Source organism: Temnothorax longispinosus, chromosome 2 (assembly GCF_030848805.1).
Source record: "Temnothorax longispinosus isolate EJ_2023e chromosome 2, Tlon_JGU_v1, whole genome shotgun sequence".
In the NCBI taxonomy this organism is placed as follows: Eukaryota; Metazoa; Arthropoda; class Insecta; order Hymenoptera; family Formicidae; genus Temnothorax; species Temnothorax longispinosus.
Window position 1 is genome coordinate 23,677,872 of NC_092359.1, and position 26,410 is coordinate 23,704,281.

A 26,410-nucleotide genomic window follows, 5' to 3' on the forward strand; every position below is an offset into this window, starting at 1 on the left:
AGATTTAATATGCAATAAATTTAATGTCTGCAGTCTTTAAATAATTATAGATATATTCAACTATTAATTCGTCCAGAGAAATTTTTGATCTTAATAATTGAATTTTTAGAGACTATTTATATTTCCAGTTTTTCAGGCCTTATTATATTATATATTATAATTATATAGTATAGTCATCCGTGTTCTCTCAATATACAGTCAAATTATTGTCTTTCTCTCTTTCTCTCACTCACTCACTCACTCATTCAGTATTTGGAATTGAGTAAAATTGTACAAACGATCATTAACATTTCAAGTAAAAAAGGAGATGTTATTTTTTATATCTTTTTAATAATCAATTTCTGTTTAGGGCAGAAGGAACGGTACATGGGAAAAAAATAAAATGTACGATAGTAGGAATTATATTTTTATTATTATTTTATTATAAAGGACAGTACGTTACAGATACATAGTTTGTGAAGGTACTGACGTGCAGTCTTGAGAGATTCTAAATATATAGACTCTGTACTCCTGTACATACATACAAGACTATATTTATTAAAAAGTAAGATTCTTTCTATTTGACAATATTTTATGATATTGGATGATATTTACAGAGTTAAAGAAAAAAAAAAGATTATTTTTCTAGTGCTTTCCCTGAAAGGCCTGAAAGAGCGATCGTATGACTGTAATTTTTTTTATATTACTTTTTGTATATTGACTATTGTTTATTATTTTAGACTTTTTACATACACGACGTGCACCACTAAAATTTAATTGTTAATCTACTGATAAATGATCATTTTTTTTTATAAACATATAATTTAATTGTGAAAGGAGCTTAAAATAAAATAAAATTTCTTAGAAATAGCGTAGATGATGTCAAGTAGAAAAACATTGGAAGCACGAAGAAGGAGAATTAGAGTATTCGCTATTTTGTCGAATTTAACATAAATATGCATTTTCGATTAATGTTGCATGCATATATGGTAGAATCAAATAAAATACTATTAGGTACGATATATAATTCGAAGACTAAAATATTATCGTCAACTCCACGCGTAACATGTACATATATGTCATCTATTGCCAGTCATTGGAATGCTTATATTACAAGCTAATAATGAGGAAGATAATTCATATTTTTGTTTTTATCTCTTTCCGATGAGAATAGTAAAATAGATTTCCACGCGAAGCGGTATCGATATATCACTTATTATATATATTTGTTCAAGATCTATCGATTGTTTACTTTTTTGTGACTGTATTAGAATTGATTGACTATAACGTAACGTTTCTCGATAAGACGTTAAAAACAGTATTGATTAGTCTTGTAACACGTTAATAATCACCAAGGGTTCATATGAATATGAGCACCACTTCGAGTGATCCTTACCGAGATATTTTATATCTGGCAGGACATTTCATAGAAAACGAAGTCATGTATCTTGAAAAATATTAATGATAGAAAAAGAGTTAGAGATTATAAAATCTTTTGGTCCCGTAGTCACTATTACATAGACAAAAGCTAAATTACGTGTTTTCAATAGCAAAAAACATGTATACAATGTATTTTTTGGGGGAGATTTTTTTACAAAAACATTACAGTGCACTTTTTAAAAATAAGTTGTCTCACAAAGGCAAGGACAGTCATGTTTATGCTTAACAAATTACGTGCTAATTATTTTTGGTTTCCAGAGAGGCCTTTTAAGAAATCTTGCAAAGTTGGTAATTTATGAATACTTAAGCTGATCAAAGGATATTTTCTTTTTATTGCAGTTCTCTTTTTCAATATTTGTATTAATTATTGCCATTATTGGAAAGAGAATTGTGTGATGCGTTAATTGACGTATAATAAAACAGAGCAATTTAAGAAATAGATACACTGTAATGATTCAAATAAAGAGTATAACATTATCATAAAAAGAATACACGCAGTAAAAATATAATATTATAAAATCAAGTTGTTTTTCTAAAATCCGGTGTGGAAGTCCTTTCATCTAGAGTTTTAATAAACTGCAATAAATTCAAAAATGGTTTTTTCCTCCGACTCTTTTTCTATCTTTAACGTTATTCAATATACACGACTGGTTTCTTTTCGCAAAATTACCTGTGTATGTACGTTTACAAAGAAGATACGATGAAATATATATTGTATATTGCTTGTAGAATACATTCATCTTTTTCCTCGAGAAGTTTCTTATTTATAATATTTGTGTCTTCTACTTCCAATTGTGTATGAGTATGTCAGTATGTGCGCGCGCTTTTGTGTTTCTTTTCCATCGATCAAGTTTCGTCAAATGGTCGTGCTATCTGTCACGAATATCCAATTCACACAATCAGCTTTGGGTCTATCTTCGGCATTAGATATAATTAGATAAAGAATCCTGTATTAACGATTGTTATTTTTATTTTATATCGACTGATTACATTATAATTCTACCGTTAATTCAGTTTGACAAAATTTTAATCCATAATAATATTGATCCATATCCGATGTAGCCAATTTTTAGATGAGAGACTGCGAGAGAGTGTGTTTTAAAAATTCCACGTGTAAAAGGACATTTTTCCTGCAAGATCTTTTTGCAGAAACATGAATAGAACATTTACAAGTTCAGTCTCTTGCGGCGCATTACGCCCAGAGCTGACCAAGTCGTAATCGTAGCCGGATTTTATCCCACGTTGGTTTTTATGAGCTTTTCTTCAAGAGCTCGCGTGGTGACTGAATACACACACACACACACACACACACACACACGGCATTTTAACTTACTTGCTCGTTAATGTGATTACGCGAGCGAAAATCTAATAACTTATTTTAATCGTGGCGATATGAATTCATGTTAAGTACACGCTTCGTAGATATTTCGCGATCTATATTCATTCGTCAAGTCGTTCTTGCGTCAAGTCGCTCGCAATGTTTTTTCTTTCGGCCGCAGTAGCGTCTCGTGCCATGGTGACAAATCGTAATCTTGAAGCACATTGGAGCATTTTATTGAAGATTTCTGTTGATATTTTTCAGGCGCGATGAGTTCAAGTCGCACGGAACGATTCTTTTAGCATTTAGCTTTTAGCTTTTAGCTTTTGTAAAAGTCTGCACGTGTTCGAATCATCGAATCTCTTCTACTGTTTCTACTCACGCATCGCGGAATCGAATCGCTCGTTCTCGTCGTGGCCCTGTTCGGGCCGTCGTGTGCCGTCACATACCGCTACTGGGGAGACCACTTCCGGTCGCGCATATGCCGCCGTCGCTGCTCTGACTGACGCTGCTGTAACTCACGTTACTTGCTTGCCCTCCCGTTGCCATTCCGGAGATATACTGAAACAAAATAATTACGATTAATGCTTTTGCGTTATTTTTGCCATTCGTTGTAAGAATGCGTCACCGCAACAAGTGTCGAAGTAGTACCAAACAGGTTTTACACGTTTTATAGCGTGTAAACTTGCTGTGTTCTCCTTCATTCTTTTCCAGAAACAATCATGTATGTATATATGTATCCTTCGCGATTGGGACAGAAATAGATTTTCGATAACTAGCAGAGCAACGAATTTACACAGATAGAATTTTGCGTCCGGCTGTTCCGATTGTTCGTGCTTTTTTTATCGTTAGTACACATTTTTCATCTTTTATTCTGAGAATTAACGTGTCCGCGCTACATTGGCGAGTGCTTAGTGCTTACACGTAGTGAGAAATGAAAAGCGGTGGATTATCATTATGGCAATCGATACATAAATGTGGTATAGACTATACTTAAATTTGTATAAAAATTTAATTTGTCCTCCGATTGAGATGACTCGACAGTCGACACTCGACGTATCTCACCGACGCCGCCGCCGACGCGATGACGCGAGACGTACAAGGCACAAGTCTCACTGTTTTATTCTGCTTTTTCTCTGCTCTCCTTTTTTATCGCAAGTAATTCCAAATCGTATAATCGCGTTAGCTGGTAGCTGGTAGCTGGTAGCATAGCGTAGGTATTTTCTTGAAAAAATTCCGCGTATTTTTTCCGCGGAAACCGAGCACCTTTATCCGACGCGACGCGACGCGACGCAACGGGACACCCAGTTCCTCTCCTGTCGTCGTCCTAGGGACAATCGATCCATCGGCTTCGCCTCAAACGCAACCAATCTCTCCGGTCTCCGCGCTCGTTGCTTCCCTTTAAAGGTCGCCACGGATCAGCGACAAGCTTTACACTTCACGCTCATACCCCGTGCACACATGGCTTTGCGCCGAATCGTGCGAATAGTGCGGTCGAAGAGACAACCCCAGGCTGAATAGGGAGAGGGTCTAGGTGGTTAAACGGTTTTTCGATAGCTCTTGGCCGTAAAGCAAATCATTCGATATTCGGCCAGCCGTGAAAAAAATGCCATCGCAAATGCGGATGAGTCGAGTTTCAAATTTATATAGTTTACCGACAAAGTGAATAAAGTGGGCAAAATGGATGGATCTTATACGTCCAGATTCCTGTTTACATAATATTTTCCTGCCTTCTCTCGTCTTTTTTCTCGTCTTTAAACAAAAGATACGTTAATAACGTAACTGCTCGATAATATCGATATTTTCGCCAATGTAATTACATTGCACAATATCTCTGTTAAAGAGATTTTTGTATATTATTTATTATTGATTTGAAAGACAAATTTATAGATGTCGGTAAGTATTACGTATTATAATTTACGGTTTACGCGATAATTCACCGAAAAAGTAAAGTTTCGCGCGCTCGTTTTGTCTTTCGTCTCTTCCTCTGTCTCATCCTACATCTCATGGGATAGTGACCGGATCAGAGTTTTCTCGTTTGTTCTATCGGGTATTGAATTCCCCAAGGTCAAATAATGCTCCTTATTTTTGTCTTCTTCTACTTTTATCCGATATATCCCGTGTCCACGACTCTCCTTCTGGTAACGCGACCGCGAAACTAAAAGTATCTATGTAGGTTATTGGAGATAGCACGAGGTCGCACGTTTATTTTAGATTTTTCAAACGCGGACATACCTAGCTACATCAATTTTGCTTCGTACCCACGATGTAATATCTTGTCTTTTGGCATATTCCTGATATTCCCGAATTTTGCGTAATTATATATGTACGAGTACTGGAGTATTTTGGAGTACTGGAGTACGCGAGTACAGTTTATAATTGTCATGTATTTAATAAGTTATATAAATAATAAACATTTGGCAATAAAAAATATTTCACAAAAATGTCTAAAATCTCACACGCACGGAGTTCGCACTCCACGTGAGCAATATCTGTGAAAATTGAGCAATATCTTTGCACTCGATCAAGTGGTTTGAACGAAAAGCGCGTCACAGGATTATGAGCACCGTTATCGTTTCTAATATCTGCATATATAGTCACTTACGTTCTTTATGTCATCAAACTTTTACGTCTTTCAAGCAGCGCGCTTCATAGTCTCTGATCATAGGCGTACCTTTAGTGGCACGTCGTTCGTAATATAAATATACGAGATTTGCACGAAAATATTCACGAGATTTTGTGTAACGGAATAGGTGAAATAATTTTTGAAACCATCGGTTTATATCGTAGGGAACCCTATCGGAAGAAGAATAAATAGGCGCGCATTTTTTGTATTCCATTAAAGTTACGATTTGTTATTCGAATTATATCTTTTCGCTAGTTAAAAGTTGCATCAAACTGCGCTTATTCACGTTTGCAGTTTTTTTTTTAAATAAAAGTTTCGATTTTTTTTCATATTCGTAATAACAACATATCGATATTAAATAAAACTATAAGATATCAAACGTATTCGTTTTGTTATTATAACTGCTCATATATTGTGTATATCTTATTTGGTATATCTTATTACTCGGAAGAAATAGTCTGTAAATCGCAATTAATAAAAGTATAAGAACTATAAGACATCACTTTTCAAGAAAACTGCCAAAAATGAATAACGAGGAAAGTATCTATAGCAAGAAAGTGCATTCTTAGATAGTGAACAGTGCCATGTGTAAGTGCGTATTTAAGATCAAGTGTCACATTTACCAGTAAAAGTAAAAACATACCGAGAGTTTATATTCTATGGGAATACGTTGATATTCGTTGATGTTCGTTGATCTTTGATACATAAGGGTCTTGGAAAACGGACAGAGGATCGTGATTACTTGGAAATCAATCGCTAAACTATATATATGTGCATACACACACATACACACACACTGCTTTATCTATATTGCATTAAGGACGAAGGAAAAGCGATATAAACAGAAATAAAGAAAAGGTATCGAGGAATTTCACGATCAACGATCGACGACCAGCTCGCGATGATATTCCGTTGTTAAATGTAGGTTTGCTCGCCGGAATTTTCTCGACTTCCCCGTACATGATGGAGGGAATACGCGGAGTAGTACCGTCCGGATGCGAATTTCTGAAAAAAGGAATATACTGGATACGTTCCCGTATCTAATAATTAGCGTTAATAGTACCCTGTCGTCCGAATCGTTAAGATTTGTGACATGTGACGCGTCGCTCCTATCAGCATACCTATTGACGCTTATTCGATTCGAGTGGAAGACATACATTTCTGTTACCTATATATATTATCACGTCAGCATAATATAGACAATGTATCCGAAACGTTTTAAAAATGAAAAATTATATAATATATATCTTTATATAACATTCACCGCACGTTTCACTGTGAAATTGCAAGTGCTATTTAACAGCTCTATGTTATAATTTATAATGCCTATTATATATATTATAATACCATTAATACCATTAATACCATTAACTCGGAAATTGTTTATTTCTCTTTTCCGAATCTCTATCTCTCTTCTTGACAAAGTAGTTCGAACAACACATACCATTAATTACAGTAGCAAAACTTCAGTAACGATATTTAATGTGCATATTTGTGTAATTATAGTTTAATATTTAATCGTCCCAGTAGGAATTTTTATTAAAGGTGTAGAGTTTTCTCATGTAAAGATATTTCTTGATATAAACTATGAGACATTTATTTACATTGTATTTTTTATTTGAGAGTCAATTGTATCTATCCCGATCTTTTCAGCATAAATCTTTTTTTTATTCGTTTATTCGGTATTGTTTTTATTCGTAAGTAAAAAATGTCATTATAATTTGATTGCTTATGCAAGGGTAATTCACGAGGGGCACTAAATGAATTTAGGCAAGATTGTTCTATTATTAGGCAAATCGAAATAAATCTAAATTAAAAATTATATTTGGGGCCATGTATGCTATTCAACATTCTAATTTCTAATGTTTTTTTGCACGATGAATAATATTTATAAAAAAGCGATAAATGTAACTCACCTGACTTGGTTTACATCTAAATGCTGGTTGATACCGCCGTTTCATTCGTCTGGGGCAACAGTAGCATAGAATTCTGACGAAAGCTCTGAAACGAAAAAATGATACGGCTTGCAACGTTAACCAAATTGCGAACGGTGTGATGAGATTATCATCACATGATGGAAGTATTTATCTGTATGAATTTCTGTGCTTTCCTTATATGGACCACCATGCAACGTAATATACCTTAATCAGATTTGCGCTATGCGACGTAGACAAGAGCGTTTAGCGTTAATACAATATCGTGACGATCGTGACGCTTTGCCAAGTGTGGCTTTTAACGATTGCATGACTGCTACATTTTTTTTTTTTCAAGTAAACAGTATCGTGTGTACGAATATTTGCATAAGGGCTATGGCGATGAAAATGTAACATGCGATCAATGCTCGCGTGCGCATTGCCTTGTTTCGATGTAGCAGTGTAATAGAATTTAAAATCTTTTTCAATCTATTAATGAGTTTTTTAGTATTTAATTTTGGGCAGAGACGCGGTTTTGCCACTGCGAATTTAATTATTTCTAAAAACCGTAAAGATATAAATATGTTTCTTTTGCGTTATGGGTGTACGCGCATACGTATGTAAACCCAAGTATCGATAGCAGTCCGGATAAGTAGTCCGCGCGTCGCTAAATGGATGATAAATAGATTATCTTTCTGGTGAGTGCACGAACGTGACGTTACGTGATATTTACATTTTGTGATCCATGTAGAATGTGTTATTACGTTTTCGCGAGTCGAGTATCCGAATAGCGTAGTGTACTGCTCGACATCGTTGCCTCGCTGCATTTCGAAGCGGTTATTGATGCGGTACGCGTAACGGCTAACGCATAACGCGTAAACGCGCAACGCGCAAGTGTTCAGGCAAACAATATGTATAATATTAAACTGAACTCGTTTGACTTTCATCGGTCACAAGACTTTTATTCACGTCGCGTCTTTTTTATCGTGCTGATAACCATTTCTTTTGCTACTGGGCTACCATCACGACGTACGACCGATCGATCTGTTATCATGAAAAATTTTATGGAACGCCAAAATCAGCGTGACGAAGCGTCAAAGTACTTAATACCTTGTACGGCGACATTTATCGAGGAATATTTCGAATATCCGGATCGAATATCACTCTTACTACCGGATATGCTGCGAGACATTTCCGTTGTCATAGAAACATTGATGAACGAATTACGTATTACAAGCGCTATTTATACATTAAACGTCAGTCTGACAAATGTAATGGAAACATACGACGCTTTGACAAACGTTGTTATTCTGTCAGAGAGCGGAATCGCTCTCGAAGCGAACGATTCCTCTTTTGTCAATGACTGTGAGCACGATTGCAATTTTATAATAGTGCTAACAAATCTGTTCACCGATGAAGAAAGCTTTTTGATAGAAGCTGGGACGCTCGTACAACAAATGTCCCTGGGATCGATTTTTAAGCTCGAGATATTGGCGTCGGTCGGAGATTCGGTTCTGCTCGCCAGTAGCCTTCCGGTCCGGATCAACGAATCGTACACACTTGCCGAACCAGCATTTTCAGGCAGATGTGAACAGCAAGCTGCTGCAATTCGATGGCAGCGCTTCACAAATAAAACGACATCGTTACTCGACGCTAGTACCGTGAACGCGGCGATGTTCAATAATTTTCCATTCACGTTTTTCATCAACGACACCAACCATTTGAGTTTCGGTGGAGTCGAAGGCTCAATGGTGGAAGAAATTGCACGTAGCATGAAAATTAAGCTCAACAGGGAGACTATTGAAACGATGGAGAAGACTACGATTAAAACCGAAATATATCTGAGACTTTACAATGCGACCCACGATTTAGTGTTTGGTGGCCTTTTGTGGGATTTTAGCCGAAAAGTGACATACACGACTTGTTATGGTATGGTGCACGTTTCATGGATAATACCGATTGAAACGAACGTTTCTCTACGTGGCTTGATATCTCCGTTTGGCGCGAATATTTGGTACGCTATAATTTGCACTCTGATCGCTGGTGGACTCGTAAAACTATTTGTTATTCGTGACATTACATTTTTGGATATTGTGGCGTTGATTTTCGGTGTGCCAGCGTTTCGTCAACCTACAATGATTTCCAGCAGAATTCAATTCATATCTTGGACTTTATTCGGATTTTTTCTCACGCAACTTTATCTAGGATCGTTGGCTGATTATTTGATTAGAACATCGGACATGCAGATGGAATCTATGGAGGAATTAGCTAACTCAGGACTAAAGATAGGCGGGACTCAGCGATTCGCGGATTTGTTACAAACGCCTGATAAAGCTGACATGGAAGATAACGTTGACCGAATGATTCGTGAGAAACTTATTATTTTGGAGAGACGTGATTATAGTAATCAACTCTTGGCTCTTGTCGAAGGAAGAAATACTAGTTTGGCTCTTCTCGTGATGTTGAATTTGACAAATAATCCTTCTAAAATAGGACGCGCACATATTATAAAAGAGACTGTGGGTAGTTATCCGTTGGCCTTCGTCACTCGACAAGATTTTCCATATTTGGCAGAATTTAATTTCAAGATTCAAATCCTCGTTCAAGCTGGTCTCGTTGAATTTTGGTCAAGCATGGCAATGTTAAACCGAAGTCATTACATCGTAGAAAATGAGGATGACGATTCCAAGATTGACATCGATGATATCGCGCCAGCTTTTTTCCTCTTGATCATGGGATGTCTTGGTGGATGCTGTCTGCTAATTATAGAAGTTATTTTTTATCCATCTAAATTGTTTCTATAAATTTACTTTTAAACGCTTTTATATAAACATTATCTGTGTATATATGGTTATTTTGGACCGATATCTCATTATATTTTATTTTAATTGAACATTATAAGTCGATATTGCTAATGTTTTATACTTTTTAAGGACATCTTTGTCACATATTTTGAACATTTTTCTCGGTTATACGATAACTACCTTGGCTTATTAACCGTTCATAATAAGTCTATCGAGATTCCGCGGAATATTTAACCACGTCTCCCAGATAAAATAGCCCCGCAGCGAGTTAATTAGAAAAGTTCCCGGCTAATTTCATTAAACCTCTCTCTGTTTAGCTTGCCGAAGGAGGTAAAACTTTAAGAGGTGAGAAGTCGATTTTAAAATTTACCTAACAACATTATTGACTGTGATGTATTAGGTTGGTGCAAAAGATTTTCGTATCTATCGAATAAAGTTGAAAACAATTACAGCAAACAATTACAGCACAATCGAAGCGAACGCGAACGTGTCGTCAACGGCTTTGATATTCTTTTTAGTTAAAAATTTTTTTAAGTTGTCTTTTTAAATAACTCCAAATTTCTAATTTTGCGTAACACAGATGTCGATGAGAAAAGCGACGAACATACAAAACGTTTAGATTTACAATATAATATAATGCTATTTTTTATTTGCTTTCTTCCGTCTTTGTTTATTATCTATGATATTATAAACTTGAGTCAAAAGCCTTTAGCGATAAATATAATTGATTGAATGACAAAATCTTGGAGAACTCTGTTTTGGAATATAATTTATAAAGAAATGCATACAAAATATATTATAGCACGTACATTTTGCAAGATGTTTTTTCGAGATTTCCGAGATAAACATTAAGTTAAATTTTGTGACGTAAAACACTTGTGATATTTAAATCAAGTATTATATATGATTATTTTAGAAATTTGTAACAACGATAGTTTCGAAAGAGATTGTTATTTTTAATATAAGTTTCTTACTGTATATACTTTGACAATTGATCAACACCCAGGATCGATATTAAGGTATTTTCTAGGTACACCTTGTTGTAGTGTAGTTATTTATGTTTCATGAAAAATTTGAAAACATCGGTTTTTTACTTTACTATTCCGTGTCGGATTTCGTATTTGATTAAATGTGATATCGTGATGCTTACTCAATCCTGCGTGCGATTGATCGTTATTGGATATTTCAACGGTATTTGCTTTTAAAGAATAGGTTTTTTTAAAATGAAAATATTAGGTACAACACTGACATTGATTAAAAATTAATCATACGCTGAAAACTATTTGAAAATATGCGTTGCTTATGTAAGATTTCAATTTCAATGACACTTTCTCACTCTTTCTTTCGAATGTCATAGTTTTAACAATATTACAATAAGATATTGGATGTAAATCTCCAGTATAAGTATGCAATAAAATGTATAATTTCTATAGTTGAATGAATAAAATAAAAACCAGAAAAAAGTATTAGAGTCTGTGTGTGATGACAGTTTCTATCATTTCCATATGTTAGTGCATTATAGCACAGAAAATAACTCTTTTGATTAACACGGAAAAGCAGTAGGAAAGAAGGGTAACAAGTTAATTTTACTTTTTTTTTGTATCATAGGACTGTTACTCCATCGATCATGCGATCGGATTTTGGCGCGACGTTATTCGACGTTATTCGTATATATAGACTTTTGTGTGAGCGAAAAAGTCAGAGAGAGAGAGAGAGAGAGAGAGAGAGAGAGAGAGAGAGAGAGAGAGAGAGAGAGAGAGAGAGAGAGAGAGAGAGAGAGAGAGAGAGAGAGAGAGAGAGAGAGAGAGAATGTGTGTGTGTGTGTGTGTGTGTAAGATGACATCGTTAATCAGAGCGAATCCAAGTATGATTTCCGGTCATTGGGTCAATATCGACGACAAAACGAACCAAACTGCGGACGAAAGGCCCCGTTCACCCGATTGGCGCGAATGCTCGTGTAATCAGTTATTGGCGTTGAGTTTACGTTTTAATGACAGTGAAACGTGCGCCGAATGCATTTCTGCCGGAATGCAATCGGACTGAAGCGCGCGACATACTACACCGAAAATCGATGACTTTGTCACGGCATCGCATAATGAATATCAGCGTAAACTTACTAACAAATCTTCAAGACTATCTCGTAAAAAATATCCTGGTAAAAAATTTTTCATATAAAAACGTATAAATATATATAATCATATAATATTATATAAAATATTATATAAAATATGTCCATACTATGTTTTCTTCTCTTGTATAATCTTTGTCCGTATGTATACAAGAGAAATAATAAAAAAAAGAATTAGAAAATAATTAAAAGGATAAACAATAAAAAAACAATGCAAAAATTATCCTTTTAATTATTTTCTAATTCTTTTTCTTAATATTTTTTCTTGTACATACATACGAACAGAGATCATACAAGAGAAAAAAAGCATATATGGACATATTTTATATAATATTTTATTAAATATTATATAATTATATATATTTATGTTTTTATATAAAAATTTTTTTACCGGGATATTTTATAGCAATTTCACAAAATCATTCTGTGATAGAATGACATTAATTAGTTAGATGCTAAAATATAGCAGTCTGGAATTTAACGCATTGATGTGTTTTACAAATTCGTATTTTTGATAGTTATAAGTAATAAATTCAAATACTTTTAGACATTTAATTTATCGATGAAAAACGTAGCAGTTACTAAAGAAAGTACTGACATGAGCAAGAAGACTGAAAAGTCTTTCACAGCTATCTCTGAAAGTTTAAGGATTAATGGAGCTGATGAAATTTATTTCGCGCACGATTCGAAAGAATTTCGACGGTAGAGAACCAATAGACAGAAGAGAATGAAAGAAAAACAGCACGAATGTATCGGAATATACGCAATCTGGTAAATATATGCAATCTGGTATCCGGCGGAGATGGCCAAGTCGATTTTGTTCTTTTAGCTAGGATTCTACGCATTACGAAAACGTGTAATCCAAGTCCAAACCGGACTAAAGTTCATAGAGGAGCAGAAACTGAGATAACGCCAACGGAGTTAAGAAAGAGAAGTAGGGAGCCCAAGAACCATAGGGGGTGAGCTCTGCAGATTTACGGCTACCAAGCTACAGCTTACTAAGCCTGATCTGGTACGATCTTACCTTCTTCTACCCTCCGTCTTCGTTCCTTCCCTTTCCTGTTTATTACTTTTAGTTAGGCGACTCTCTTCGTTTTTAGTAACAAGTAACGGCCAGATATATACAGACGTTTTGGCGCCGGATGCGAGGCGACGCGACGTCTCGACGATGTTGAATTCAGATCTTGGCGACTATGCACTGCGCCATTTATATGAATCTCGCTTTCATTTTTATCTTTTTTTTTTCGCAACATGGATATTCCGCATCGTCGATCACAAAAGGACTCGTTAAGGAAAAGTCAATTACTTAACAAGACCTTGGCATACTTTCGGTTTTAACTCATATAACGATATGAATTCTCTCTCACACAACTTATTTATTTAGAAAACTGAATAAATTGTGTAGTTTAATCCTCGATTACATGTATATATACAGTTTCGATGGAGTAGATATTATTGATTTATTGACTTTATAAAGAGCGAGTTGGTAGCGTATAATATGAGATGTGGTATCCAAACTATACAAACAGTGATAAACTAAACTGTGTATCTCCTCTATACTATTATACAAAGAACTTTGCTATGAAACGTGTTCATTTTTCACCCTCTTTATGGGTTGGATGTTGGATTCATGTTCTGTTTTGCAGCTCGTAATATAATGCTTGCGTTTTCATTGTCAACTAAAAATTGTGCTATTTTATTTCTTATATTGTCGCTATTGCACACACAGATTGCATAGATGCTAATATAAATGTGTGTTCTTAGCGACTATTGCATACAAATTTATATTGGTTGTATCAGATGCCGAATAGAAAACGGGAAATAGATGTTATTCGAAGAAGGAAACATGTGGATGATGTTGATTATTTGAGAAACAATAACGGAAAAAATTGGCCGTTCCTGAATTCGGAATGTCTTTATAAGATTGGTGACCTGGTTTCGCTCACAATCAGTCCACTGGCGAATAGAAATATTAGAAATTGTCTGCTATATCTTCTTTTCTTTTTTCCTTCCTTGAAACCCAGATAAAAACCTTGATTTATATCTTTTTTCATATCAATGCATCATTTTCAACATGTCAACAGTTTTACTAAAAACTTTTTTTCATCTCGGTATTGCTATTCATTTCTTTGATTCAAGGATTTTGATAACGCGTATAACGTAATGCGAAATGTGAATTTATTACAATAATACGTATATACATATGTCATATTAAATGATATTGCAACAACTATGTCTTTGCGCGTTGTTGTCATGGTTTATCGCACGGATTATTTGTTGGAACGCACACTGTGGGCTTTTTTTTTAATGTCAGCTTATAGAAACGTAGAGAGACAAAGTAGCGTTGACAGAGAGATGAAATAATCCACGCGATATACAATGCGAAGTAAAAGTTTGAAAATGTGAAATTTGAGATTTTACGAACTCGGGGAGGCAGATTACTCTTCCGGTTTCGCAGTAATGCCGCTTTTGTTTGAGTGCGACCAATTCATACGTTTTATGCTTCAAAGTTTTTATCTTTTTAGAGGACATGGATACGATCATTTTTGTATAATTTAAAATTCTTGTGTAATTTAAATTTTGTTTCACGAATTTTGTTCACGAATTTTGTACACGATTTAATTTTTTCGTTGTTCTCTGTGCACTTAAAGTTTCAGTAAAATCTTTTCTTATTTTTTTATAATTTCTTTCTCCATGAAAAATCTCGGAAGAATCCACATCTATTCCAGCTGAAGCGGAACGGAACGTGTACTTACGTTCGCATTCTCTGTATACTTGTAGAAACTTTTAATTACATCATACTCAAAAGGTCTTCGTTAATTTAATGAGAAACTCTCGCGCACGTATTGTCTTCCGCAAGATAAACAATGACTCGCGGTAAATTACACACAAGTTAAAAATTTGATCGATTCGCAGACTTTTATCGAACGTTAAGCCATGAAGCTTGCCATCAGAATTGTGTGTTTATATAGCCAACATCGAAATGTTAATATGACGTTATTAAATTGTTTGGCGGGAGTTTGATTCGTTATTCAAGCGCAATCAATCGCTAATCATCACAACTAGTTTACCGTTCAACATAGATTCGCTACGATTTTGATGTTGCCTATATCTGTAATTTTACATTGTATTATATATTAAAGATATTGGAAAAAGGATTATATAGATTCTGTCTTCTAAAAGGCTTTATTATAAATTAACTCGATGAGCGCGGAGGTGTTTCAGGAAACACACACAGGTGGGACATGGATCAATGCGATCCGGGTTGCCTCAGATTCTTTCGTTCAGATAAAACAGCTACTTTTCTATCAATGAGCGGCATTGAGTCGTTGTCTTCGCTATTCTTGTAGCGCTATTGTTGAGCTCATTGTCAGTGTCCTTTAGAATCGTCAACTTTTTTTCGCGTATAAAGTCACAATTATTCCTTTTATTAATATCCGCTTGTTTGGAACGATCGAACTATATCCATTTTACGACCTAGAAGATAGGCCCTCAGAGCCTTGTATACCATAAAGAAAGCACGCGGTCTATTGATTTTACATTTACCTGTATGCATGGAGTAAATATCCGTGAAGCGTGATAGTTACACGTGGGATTGCTGTACACAACGTCGTTTGGCGTCAGCCAAACCGTATCGGATCTATTCAACGTCAGCGTTACATCGCCCCCATCGAGTAGCGTAATTTGCTTCGCATGCGATTTGCGATTTAACATGCGAACATGTCCACATGGTGAGACAGATTAGTGCGCTAATCTATTGCTCCCTGTTTGCGAAAACACTGTACAAGCGTAGCTTCTTGTTCCCGAAATTTCTTATTCCAAAACTACAATGAATGTATAGATATATATATATATTTACGTTATCGAATATTATACAATAATACATATGATTTAATTCTATTGATAATGTGTGCACGCGCGTTGCAATGATGGTTTCTTTTTCTCCCTTTATAGTTCATTAACTTATCATGCTTTTTTTCTCTTAATTTATTATATCATATTAATATTTTATAAATATTTATATGTTAATATTGCTGCTACAAGGAATGCAAGTTGAATAAGTTTAATTATATATTTCGGTACTATTATTATTATTTTTTGTTCTATAATAAATAAATATATATAGAGCTGTTTTTATATCAGGAGACTTGGCGTAAAGTAAAGAAAACTGTAAAGAAAATTCTCAATTGCCGTAGCTGCTATTAAGTCGAGAAGATATTTAAGATGATGAATGCTTTTCACGAGTACCTTTGGGGTAGCGCTCGTAGAGGCGAGAGAAGAAAATACCAGACCAGACCGTTCCTGAAACTTCAGGCTCATTTCGCGCGGACGAATAAAAGTAATTTGCTAAAGGGTCTTCGCCTAATCCACCCACAATCCCGCTAGCCAAATTCTCTTTTCCTGTCTTCGTGGAAAATCCCTACCGTATATACGCCCTACCGAGTATATATACCCGGACTATATATATATATATATACATATATACGTTTTAAATGGAGATATCTCCGCGTAGTTGACTTAAAATCGATCTGCAATCTCACGAGTATTCTTTTTCGGGTTTTCTTTCTCTCCTCGAAAATTATCCTTATCGTTGGTGGTTCGCTCGATAACGTACTCTCTGTAGTTGGTTGGTAGGATGACTCGTAGGGAATGGAACCGATATTCGCATTAGGATAACGGTGACAATCGGGTGATGTCGGGTAATATGTCAGCGCGTGATGATTGATTGTAAACTACATCCCGCGCTCATAAATCGGTGCGTGATAGTGACATGTAAGCACGTTAATACTCTAGTTCTGGTAATACTATTGTCGTATTATATGTATTTGCTACATGTTCAGAACGGAACAGACCAAGATAATGGGTAAACCCATTGATGTATGTATCTATCGTATTAGCGGCATACGTTATTAAAGAGATGAATGTACCGCACGGCCGACAGCGTCGTAGATACGAATTTACTCATTTGTAGCAGAACACGTTTTCAGCGTGTGCAAAACGCCAACACCGCAAGTTGCCACGTCACGTACAACATATACTTGATATAATAATAATAATTAAAAAAAAAGATTTGATTGAATCGCATGGATTATTGTGGTACCGTATGTTGTTGTACATATAATATATAAAAGACAAAATGTAGAGCATTTGGATTGCTTGCGGAATGGATTAATGGGATAATTTTGATTCGACGATTTTGATTTTGGCAAACCGATTAAGGATGATGCACAAAGATGCACAAAAATGCACAAGACTCACCTACGAAAATCTCTGCTCCAGCAAGCGTATATCACGGGATTCATTCCGCTGTTAATCCAGCCGAGCCAAGTGACGGCCGCAGATACGATTTCTTCCTGCCATATGCACCTCGTGCAGAATCCCGACCATAGATTCACAACGAAGAACGGCAGCCAGCAAATAATGAATACCCCCATAACGATACCAAGGGTCTTTGCCGCCTTTTTCTCCTTGGCGAACTTGGCGAGCTTACGCGAGAGAGAGAAATTTTTGCCTATGTGTTGTCTGTTGTTGATCCTCACGGAGGGCACTCTGGTGAGACCATTGTTGTGAAGAGGAACCGTTAACGGTTCCTCGAGATCTTGGAGATCCTCAGGGGTGCTCGAGGCGGTACGAAAAAGATGCCTGGCGTCGGTGTTGGTGGATGATATACCGCCTCGGTGTATCCTGAGCGTGAGCTCGAGCTCGCCCGAGGCCATCATCACCTGCTTCGTGCCGAGTTTGAGACTCCTCGTCTGTATCACGGCGGCGCGATAGATTCTGTAATACGTGAATACCATCACGAACAGCGGCAGGTAAAAACTGATTGTCGACGAGAATATCAGGTAACCGAGATTCTCCGTGAAGGGACACTTGTTTTCCGGCACTTGCTCAGTACGAACGGCACGCCACCACGCTATCGCAGGAAAGGAGATCGCACTCGAACAAATCCATACGATGGCAATTAGAATCGCCGCGCGTTTCCTGCTCATTCGAGTCGGATACGTGAAGGGATCGGTAATCGCCCAGTAGCGATCCAGGCTGATAACGCACAGATTCAGGATGGACGCGGTGGAGAAGAGAACGTCCAGCGAGCGCCAAACGTCGCACCAGTCCGTCGTAAACAGCCAACGGTTCTCCAATACCTCGTACACCGCGCTAATTGGCATCACTACCAGTCCTACCAGGCAATCGGCGCAAGCCAATGAAGTCACGAAGTAGTTCGTAGCTGTGTGCAGATGCCTCTCTCGAAATACCGCGAGGATCACTAACGAGTTGCCGAAAACGGTAGCTACGGAGAAGAGCAATAGAACGATCGCGAGACCGATTCGATCGGTAGCGAGTCCCCAGAGATCCTCATAGGTATGATTGAACGGCGGCGAGCTCGCGTTATAAAAGCTCCTGCCAAGATCGTTGTTTGATGAAGCGTGTGCCTCTTCTTCCCAGTTCAATAAGTAGATCTCGCTGTCATTCATGTTTTACCGTGCGCAGCCGTATTACTACGACGTATTACGGTCTCTCGACCGTAATCTCACCCTGACGTGCGATTGCCCAAGATGATTTTGACCTTCTTAATTTTCACCAGACGACCAAACGTCAGGGTATCGGCCGTGCGTAAACATTTGCGAGATCTCTCTTCGTCTTCGCACGTCCTCTCATCTCGTCTCGCTGAGATGCCTCGAATCATTACAATGCTTAATGAGGTTGCTGTATTTTACATTAGCTAAGATTTAATTCTGTGTATCTTATAAAGCTTATTGTTAGTTTTATTTTGTCAACATATTTATCGTGAATCTCTAACTGATGAAAGAGTATTCGGCACCACGTATCCTTTTCGGCCGCAATACTAAAGTAACATGTTGAGAACACAAGCATCACACAGGCATAATCGAGAGATAATGTCAAAAGTTTAGATTTCTTTCTTCTACTTCTCCAGCAGTATTTTCATTCGGCTAGGATTATCTTTCATTCAAATATCTGAAACAAGCAAATAAGCTCGTTAAGTGTCTGTCCCTTAAAATAGGTGCTAATGAGAAAAACGTAACAAAAATTTCGCGAGTTTGACAATTTTACTTGAATTATATTATGATTAAATTAATTTAACGCCATCTATTTAACAAATGCTTTTTTTTACTTATGCACTCTGATAAGAATCTCTAATATTATTACGAGTCTTTTAATGAAAATCAATCTTGGATGTTCTCGTTTGATCAAATATTTTACCGTCGGCAATCAATTTATTGCATTTTAATTTATAGAATGATGATATATTTCGTTTACAATTTTATCGATTAGATCAACATTATGATTGAAGCAGAAACAGTAAACTAATATTTTGTGAATGTCTAAATTAAAGCAGCGAATTTCATTTTAAAAACACTTTTTCTTACTGTCTAACTTTGAAATCAAATGCTGAATAGGACATGGTAGGATATGAAAAAGATTCATGTTTCGGCGTTCAAAGTGAGAACATGAGTCAAATTAGGCTTTTATTCGTTCAAATATTTATAGCTGTTTGACCAAAGCAGTTCTGATCGTAAAGCTAAACCAACGATAGTATAGTTTAGTTAGGTTTGCGCTTAGATCCTGTTTTATGTACATACATATATCGTAATACAGAGAATCCGAGAAAACAGAGATCAAGTAATCTTACTTCTTCCACGTTATAACCTATAGCAATCGCTGTTGTAGATTATAATGATAAAGCGATCAAAGTAAAGACCAACATGTATTAACGTAATCTAATTTTAAGTGAACCTTCTTGCCTCGATTATTTTATTGACTAACATTGGTGGCTCCATTTTGTACCAGAGACATGACGTCTGAGAACTTGACTCTTTGAGATATTATCTTTTTTGGAGTAATAAAGCTATCGTGCCCCCGTCCCCCGTCCCCCCACACACACATACACACGCGTCATCACATTTTGCATATGAGTCTTGAAATTTTTTCTAATATTGCTTCTGTTTTTTGAATATTAAATTTGTGCAGACAAATAAAAGCTTATCGAAAGAAATTGTAAATATTGGATCAGTTTTCATAAAATGCTGTTAAATCGTAAAAAAGTACTTTTATTATATCGGAATCGAAAGTGATATATAATATTATTAACTTTGATTATTACAACAAACTGAAATTCGCGAGCGAATGTTGTAATAAGCTCGCTCATATGCCCTACGTGGCCTACGTGAACAATCAGTTTCAAAGAGCTTCGACATTCTGTTTCAGCGTTAACTGTCTATAAACCGCTCGCCGACTATGGCTATTTATGGATATTCATCGTTGAGTGATTATCACGATCATCTTTGACCCCGCACCCTCGCGTCCTCGTGGCCTCCCTCGTTTTAGCAGTGTAATATACGTATACTCGATCTTACACGTAGAGCTCCCTCCCGTGTTGAAGAAAGCCGCCGTTGAACTTGGTCATTACGGATGAATAGTACCAATGGCGATCGATATGCACATAGTACTATAAAAAAGTTTTCCAGAACGGCCAACTCATTAATGAAGAATATATTTTTCTGGAACGGCGAATCAAAAATATCTGCTTCTTTGCACAAATAATAAATTTTAGGAGCAAAATAATTTTAAATTGTTTTTATAAATTCATAAAGATTTATCTTTTCTAGTTTAATGATGTTTCAAACTTCATTGATAAATGGAAAATATATTTTATTGAAAATAAAGTGAGCTAGACACTCTTGACATCTGTTGTTTATTTATAAATAGTAAATGATTTAAAAACACAAATTCAAGAGTATAAACATATAGCGCGATGTTAGCAATGAAAAATGTTTCTCTCAAAAAAGAAATCCTTATATCACGTTTCTCGAAGAGGGTTGAGCTAGATCTACGTGTGATTTCTTTCCCTGTTTCTTTAGGACGTGCGATAGGAGGATCAAGAGAAGGTAGAGATAACTTACGTAACTGATCGGAAGAATAAGAAAGAATATCAAGAGCAAGGAAGCGAAAAATTGGACGGAAAAATCGAGAGAATAATATTACAACTGTTTTGCAAAACTCGCATATGAAATAATGAGAATACCATTGTTTCAATATTTAATTTGCAATCAATGTGTGTGATCTCGTATTTGTATAAATAATTAAATAAAATGTTTTTTATTATATATAATTTTTGGTATCGAAAATTAATGGAGAAATTAATGGAGATTATGTATAATTATTGATTTTCAATTATAAACTTCTCTCTCTCTCTCTCTCTTTTACTCGCTACTGAAATAATATACATCTAAACATAAAACAACTTTTACGAGTCGCAGGAAGGAGGAATCTGTTTTACAAGGCTTGATATCACATTCGCGTTTACACAACTCCGTCGCAGCCAATTGCAAAATTGCACAAGATTGGTCGAACGATAATCGTGCAAGCCGGAAATCCGTGGGTGTCAATGGTCTATTATATCATATGTAACTCTCCAGACATTCATTCATTTTGCACTTGTGAAATTCAAACATCTTTTAATAAAAATACCTACTTGATTGGAAAAGATGGCTAATTGTATTTACACTAATTTATTTTGCACAACGCTGCAGCGAAGATAACGTGCATATTGATCCAAATAGTGGATCGACATATCGGATAATCTATCGCGTATTTGTTTTAAATTTTATGGATATTAAAAAGTCAAGTTAGATAGAATATTTTCAGATTTCAATTTCTTGAATTGTCGATAATTTTGTGTTTGCACAAAGAATTAACGATACGATAAAAGGACGTACTTTGGGGGAGGCCCAAGCCCGACTCGGACTGTTGCGCCATTGAATTTGAATTTGAAAAGGGATTCTAAAAAAACGATTCTAAAGAATTTACCTGATACTGCCATTTCAGAACGAGAAGCAACTCTTCAGCATACTGGCACAATATGATTCTCGTTTTTCTATGCTTTCACACGGTAGTGTTAGAGACACATGATTTAATTTAAAAATTATACAATGACGAGCGAATATTCTTTCGATAAGCTTTCAATCCTCGATAATCTTGTCTCATCTTACATCAATGAACATTTCTTTTACCGTTTTTCTCTATTGTCATCGTATCGTATATGTCTCATAAAAATGTCTCACTCCTCGAACACGTCTAAACGTTACAAGGTGCCGTTCCTGTTGCGACGACGTAATGAAACGTGTTGGACGTGTAAAATTAAAATAGTTTGAGTATTAAAAAAGAAAAGGATAGATAAGCTTTGAAAATAAAATGACAATGGCTAGGTATGGTCGCTAGTGTATTGATAATGTTTAAAGTGCCTGCTACGTATACATTTTGAGACGCGATCAACTTCATCCACCGTATATCTGCTACGTATCTCGGAGCGTTTCATCGTGTATCGTCATAAAGATCGTTAATCTTTTTCATGAAACGCATCATCTTGAAAATATATGTAAAATATTCTTCTATGCGAACAGTTAAAAAATTTTATTAAAAAAAAAAAAAAAAAATGATAGAACACTTTATAATTGACACTGATAAGATTTGAATAGTAACTTAACGAATGTTTAACATATCCGTACTTGTGTTTTGCCTAAAGCAATTAATGCTTGATTTTTTTAAGACGAATTAAAGAAATTAGAGTAAAATCTAACTTAATGAACAAAGTAAAAGTTTTCTGAAATTTCCAACTACTTATCGATCTAACATATAGAACCTTTGTGGGCGAGATATACTATCCAATTAAGTACTAGAAAAGGTCCCTACACATTTTTCTATTTTAAATCCTTCTATAATCTCGAGTTAGGTCCTAATTCAAATTTCGAGACCGCAATTGGTATTTAGAGGTAAAAAGAGTTGCTCTTTCCAAAAATTCAGTCGGGGTGATAGGATGGGATATCTGGAAAAAAAAAGATATAAAGGTTGAAAGTGAAAATAAGAAAACCAAGTGTGACCCCTGCTTTTTTACTGACAAATATTCAGCTAATAGACGACTTCGTCTAACTTTTTGAGTAGAATAAATTGATATAATTATTATTTAAGTGATTTATATAACAAAAATTCTACTGAAAAAGGTAGACAAAATCATTGAATATTTTCCAGTAAAAAGGCAGGAGTCACTCTTTTTACTTCCACTTTCAACTTTTATACCTTTTTTCAGATACCTTATCTTGACTTTTGACTAGATTTTCGGAAAGAGCAACTCGTTTTACCTCTAAATATTAATTGTAGTTTAAAAATTTGGATCAGGATTCGAATTGTAAGGATTTAAAACAGAAAAACCCGAAAGGGACGTCTTAGAATTTAAGCTAATATAATTATTTGGGGGGCTTTTTCGATTAAACAATCGATAAATGGTATTATAGACTCAAGTGTCTCACGTTTATAATGTAACTTGAGTCGTTTACTTCGTTTAATGTGTTAAATTGTGTGAAGAAAAGCGAAAAGTTTTATTGAAACGACGGAAGACGATGGAAGACGATAGCGGTAACGACGAAGGTATTAAATAAAGATTATGCCGCGGGCGAGACGCTACGCACCGTTATGTACAACTTTTGTATTACGAGCCGACCGTAATACAACATTCTTTCGCTGAGGAAAATACGCGGATACCGCGGTCGTTCTTCATTAGCAAATTATCGCGCCAGTTAACGCGCGTTAATTGTCCTCTAATCTATAACATATCCCGTTTGCACGTGGACCTTCAAGGTCAGACTCTTTCCTGATCGCCAACATTCGATCGATTCGATTGATGCACGATGCACGATGCACGATGCACGATGCACGATGCGCGATGCACGATGCACGATGTCGCGACGTTCGAGGTTCGAGGTTCGAGGCACAGGACGGGCGACGACAGTGTTGTTGGTGATTTGCCGTCATTTGGTAAGTGTGTCGGATATGTCAGTGTCAAATGAGAGCGAACGCAAGGAGCTTGACCGAGGAAGGGTCAAAATGGACGATCGGGGATGTCTTCGGATTCTTACTCTAAACGCGCACGTACACGATAAACGGTAGAAACAGCGTGGCTTGGATTGGAGCCTCGCGGTACTCTTCCTCGAGAGAACGCGGGACGTGTTTCGCGGTTTTAGAAGGCCAACTGCTACCATCGCGTGGCTCGAAAGCTCTGCACCCGTCGCGCTTGCGCGCCGCATCGAGCCGCGTCAAGCCTAGCCGCATCATCCCCGCGCACACATACACGCACTTTCGCCCTTATCAACTTTTGCTCCAAGCACCCTGTTTCTTGCACGTGCGTCACGGATATTCACAGATATTCACGGATATTCACGGATATTCACGGATATATACGGATAGACATGACGTAGATTTTTCTTTACGTCATGACGTCACGGAACCACGGTTCTTTTAGCTTTTAATTATTTTTTAATCATTTCTCGATGCTATATTCTTTCAAATTTATTATCTTTAACAGGTCATGCACACACACATGTATAATTATAATCTGTATCCTTTGACACATTCTACGTAACACAAGTCGTTGGCACGTTTGCCAACAAGTATCATCAAACCTCGTATCATCCTCGACATTACGTTTATACCCATATTTAAACACGTACACTAATTTTTTTCATTCGTTTAGTTAATTACATGTGTGTTATGTGTCACACATTTTCTACATTTGTCCATCATTAATGATGTACATAAACGTTAGCGTCGTGTCATGAATTTTCTACGGTAATATCATAATAAAGCCTAATAGGATAGGATGCATACGAGACGAATATATCTGCAACGTGTTGCGAACACAAGTTTTAGCATCTATATTAAGCCTGATTGTATTGACACGTGATTGAAGAGTATAAAGAATATTTACAATATATCAAACCTGTGGTACGAACAACAGGATTGCCTCGTATTTTGCCTGATAATTTAAATAGAATTGATATACGATTTATGGATTTGTGGATTTGCGGATTTGCGGCGACAATTTTGTAACAACGAATCGACTATAAAATATACAGATTCGAAATATATATAGAGGTATATACAGAGATTTAAATAGTTTTATTATCCAAATATTTTAGATTGCGCGCAGAACAGAAATATAGGCAGAAAGTATTTAAATCTTTTGACTTGGGATTTACGATGCAATCATCTTTTCAAGTTATTTCCGATTTTCGGCACAGCATCCTCCTGGAGGATGAACGGTATCTTTCGCCTGCGTGGCACAATCCGCACCTGCCGAGTCTCTCTCGTTCTTTTCATTTTTAGTTTGTTTGCAACAACCAGACATACAGCAACCGCCGGCTGCTTCTCTCGCTCTAATAAAAAATACAGTAATAACGTTTAAAATATTAATTAATAATAAACGTAATAACAACAACAGTAATCATGATATTAAATACAAGACAAAACTGTGAGAAACTCTGAATAAACATCTAGTAGGAATTTATTTTGTTCAAGTGTGTAAATGTGATGAAAAAGGTGAATTTGTGAATTCATCTAAAATAGCCCATATGACCGCCTTTTTAACCTTGTCATCAAGTAGGACCATTGCGTTGGTAGATTACTTTCCTGCTGGGCAGCAGCTCTTTTGATCTGTAGTGGCATCGCTACAACATCCGCCATGCTCTTCCTTCGTACCCGAGCAACATTTGGCACCACAACATCCTCCGTGTACCTTTTTTTCTCTACATATTTAGTCGAGTTACAATCATTGAATTATCAAAATCTCTAACTGTAAGAATATTATTGCAATGCTTGTGCCATCATTATGCAGCCAGGCGGCCATATAGGTTTAAATAATTTTCCGAATTTTAAACTGGTTATCACGCAATTTTTACTTTTTGCTACAACATCCAGCGAAGTCCTTTTCCTTACTGGCCACACTGTTCTTTTTCTCGCCACTGTTCAAACATAATGTATAATACATAACACATACATTATTTATATATACACATAAACGTATTTATAAATTTATATATTTATAAATATATATGAAAACTTACTTGCATCGACAGGTCACTTGCCCAGCATATCCTTTTTGACTGGTAATTTTTCTATAAAAGGTAACATGGATATTTTTCATATATGTATGTATGTATATAACCATTTGCACATGGCATTGTTTTATACGTTCAAGTATATATATACATAATACTACATCAAAAAGTATGCAAGAGAAGTTTATAATATAGTATGAGAGATAAAAATTGCTTCATGTAACATAACACAAATATTACTTACGCACAATGATCACACATGATGAGTTTTTAGTGTCTTAAATTTTGTATTCTG

The 26,410-nt window shown here is 36.0% G+C and overlaps 3 protein-coding genes across 7 annotated transcripts in view; 2 read left to right on the forward strand and 1 right to left on the reverse strand.

The window, feature by feature from the left end:
- Dy (transmembrane protein dusky) overlaps positions 1-26,410 on the forward strand; it is a 57,894-nt gene that overhangs the window by 17,537 nt on the left and 13,947 nt on the right. The gene's annotated exons all lie outside the window — the stretch shown is intronic.
- Positions 394-24,618, reverse strand: Dop1r2 (dopamine receptor 2). Of its 5 annotated transcripts, none has more exons than XR_011731052.1 (5): positions 24,156-24,616; positions 17,468-19,183; positions 7,280-7,364; positions 3,120-3,298; positions 394-2,950 (listed from the first exon to the last, which is right to left on the reverse strand). XR_011731052.1 is itself a non-coding variant. In XM_071771937.1 (5 exons), the coding sequence occupies exons 3-5, from the start codon at positions 18,679-18,681 to the stop codon at positions 3,179-3,181; spliced, it is 1,419 nt and encodes a 472-aa protein (XP_071628038.1). In that variant the 5' UTR covers positions 18,682-19,183; positions 22,037-22,326; positions 24,139-24,614; the 3' UTR covers positions 394-3,178. The 5 variants fall into 5 exon arrangements, 3 of the variants coding, with proteins under 3 accessions (XP_071628038.1, XP_071628035.1, XP_071628037.1); XM_071771937.1 differs by adding an exon at positions 22,037-22,326 and having other exon boundaries at positions 394-3,298; positions 24,139-24,614; XR_011731053.1 differs by lacking the exon at positions 394-2,950 and adding an exon at positions 6,007-6,368 and having other exon boundaries at positions 3,159-3,298; positions 24,156-24,618.
- On the forward strand, positions 7,371-11,277 carry LOC139809202 (uncharacterized). Its single transcript, XM_071771933.1, has one exon. The coding sequence runs from the start codon at positions 8,188-8,190 to the stop codon at positions 10,078-10,080; it is 1,893 nt and encodes a 630-aa protein (XP_071628034.1). The 5' UTR covers positions 7,371-8,187; the 3' UTR covers positions 10,081-11,277.

What these genes read in the sequence shown, in the direction of transcription:
- LOC139809202 (XM_071771933.1), top strand. Translation starts at nt 8,188, where the DNA reads ATGTATAATATTAAACTGAACTCGTTTGACTTTCATCGGTCACAAGAC.
- Dop1r2 (XM_071771934.1), bottom strand. Translation starts at nt 18,681, where the DNA reads ATGAATGACAGCGAGATCTACTTATTGAACTGGGAAGAAGAGGCACAC. An exon ending in TGGAGCAGAGATTTTCGTAG is followed by an intron (nt 7,365 to 17,467) that starts GTGAGTCTTGTG and finishes TTTTCGTTTCAG; the next exon opens with AGCTTTCGTCAGAATTCTAT. An exon ending in TTAGATGTAAACCAAGTCAG is followed by an intron (nt 3,299 to 7,279) that starts GTGAGTTACATT and finishes ATTTTGTTTCAG; the next exon opens with TATATCTCCGGAATGGCAAC.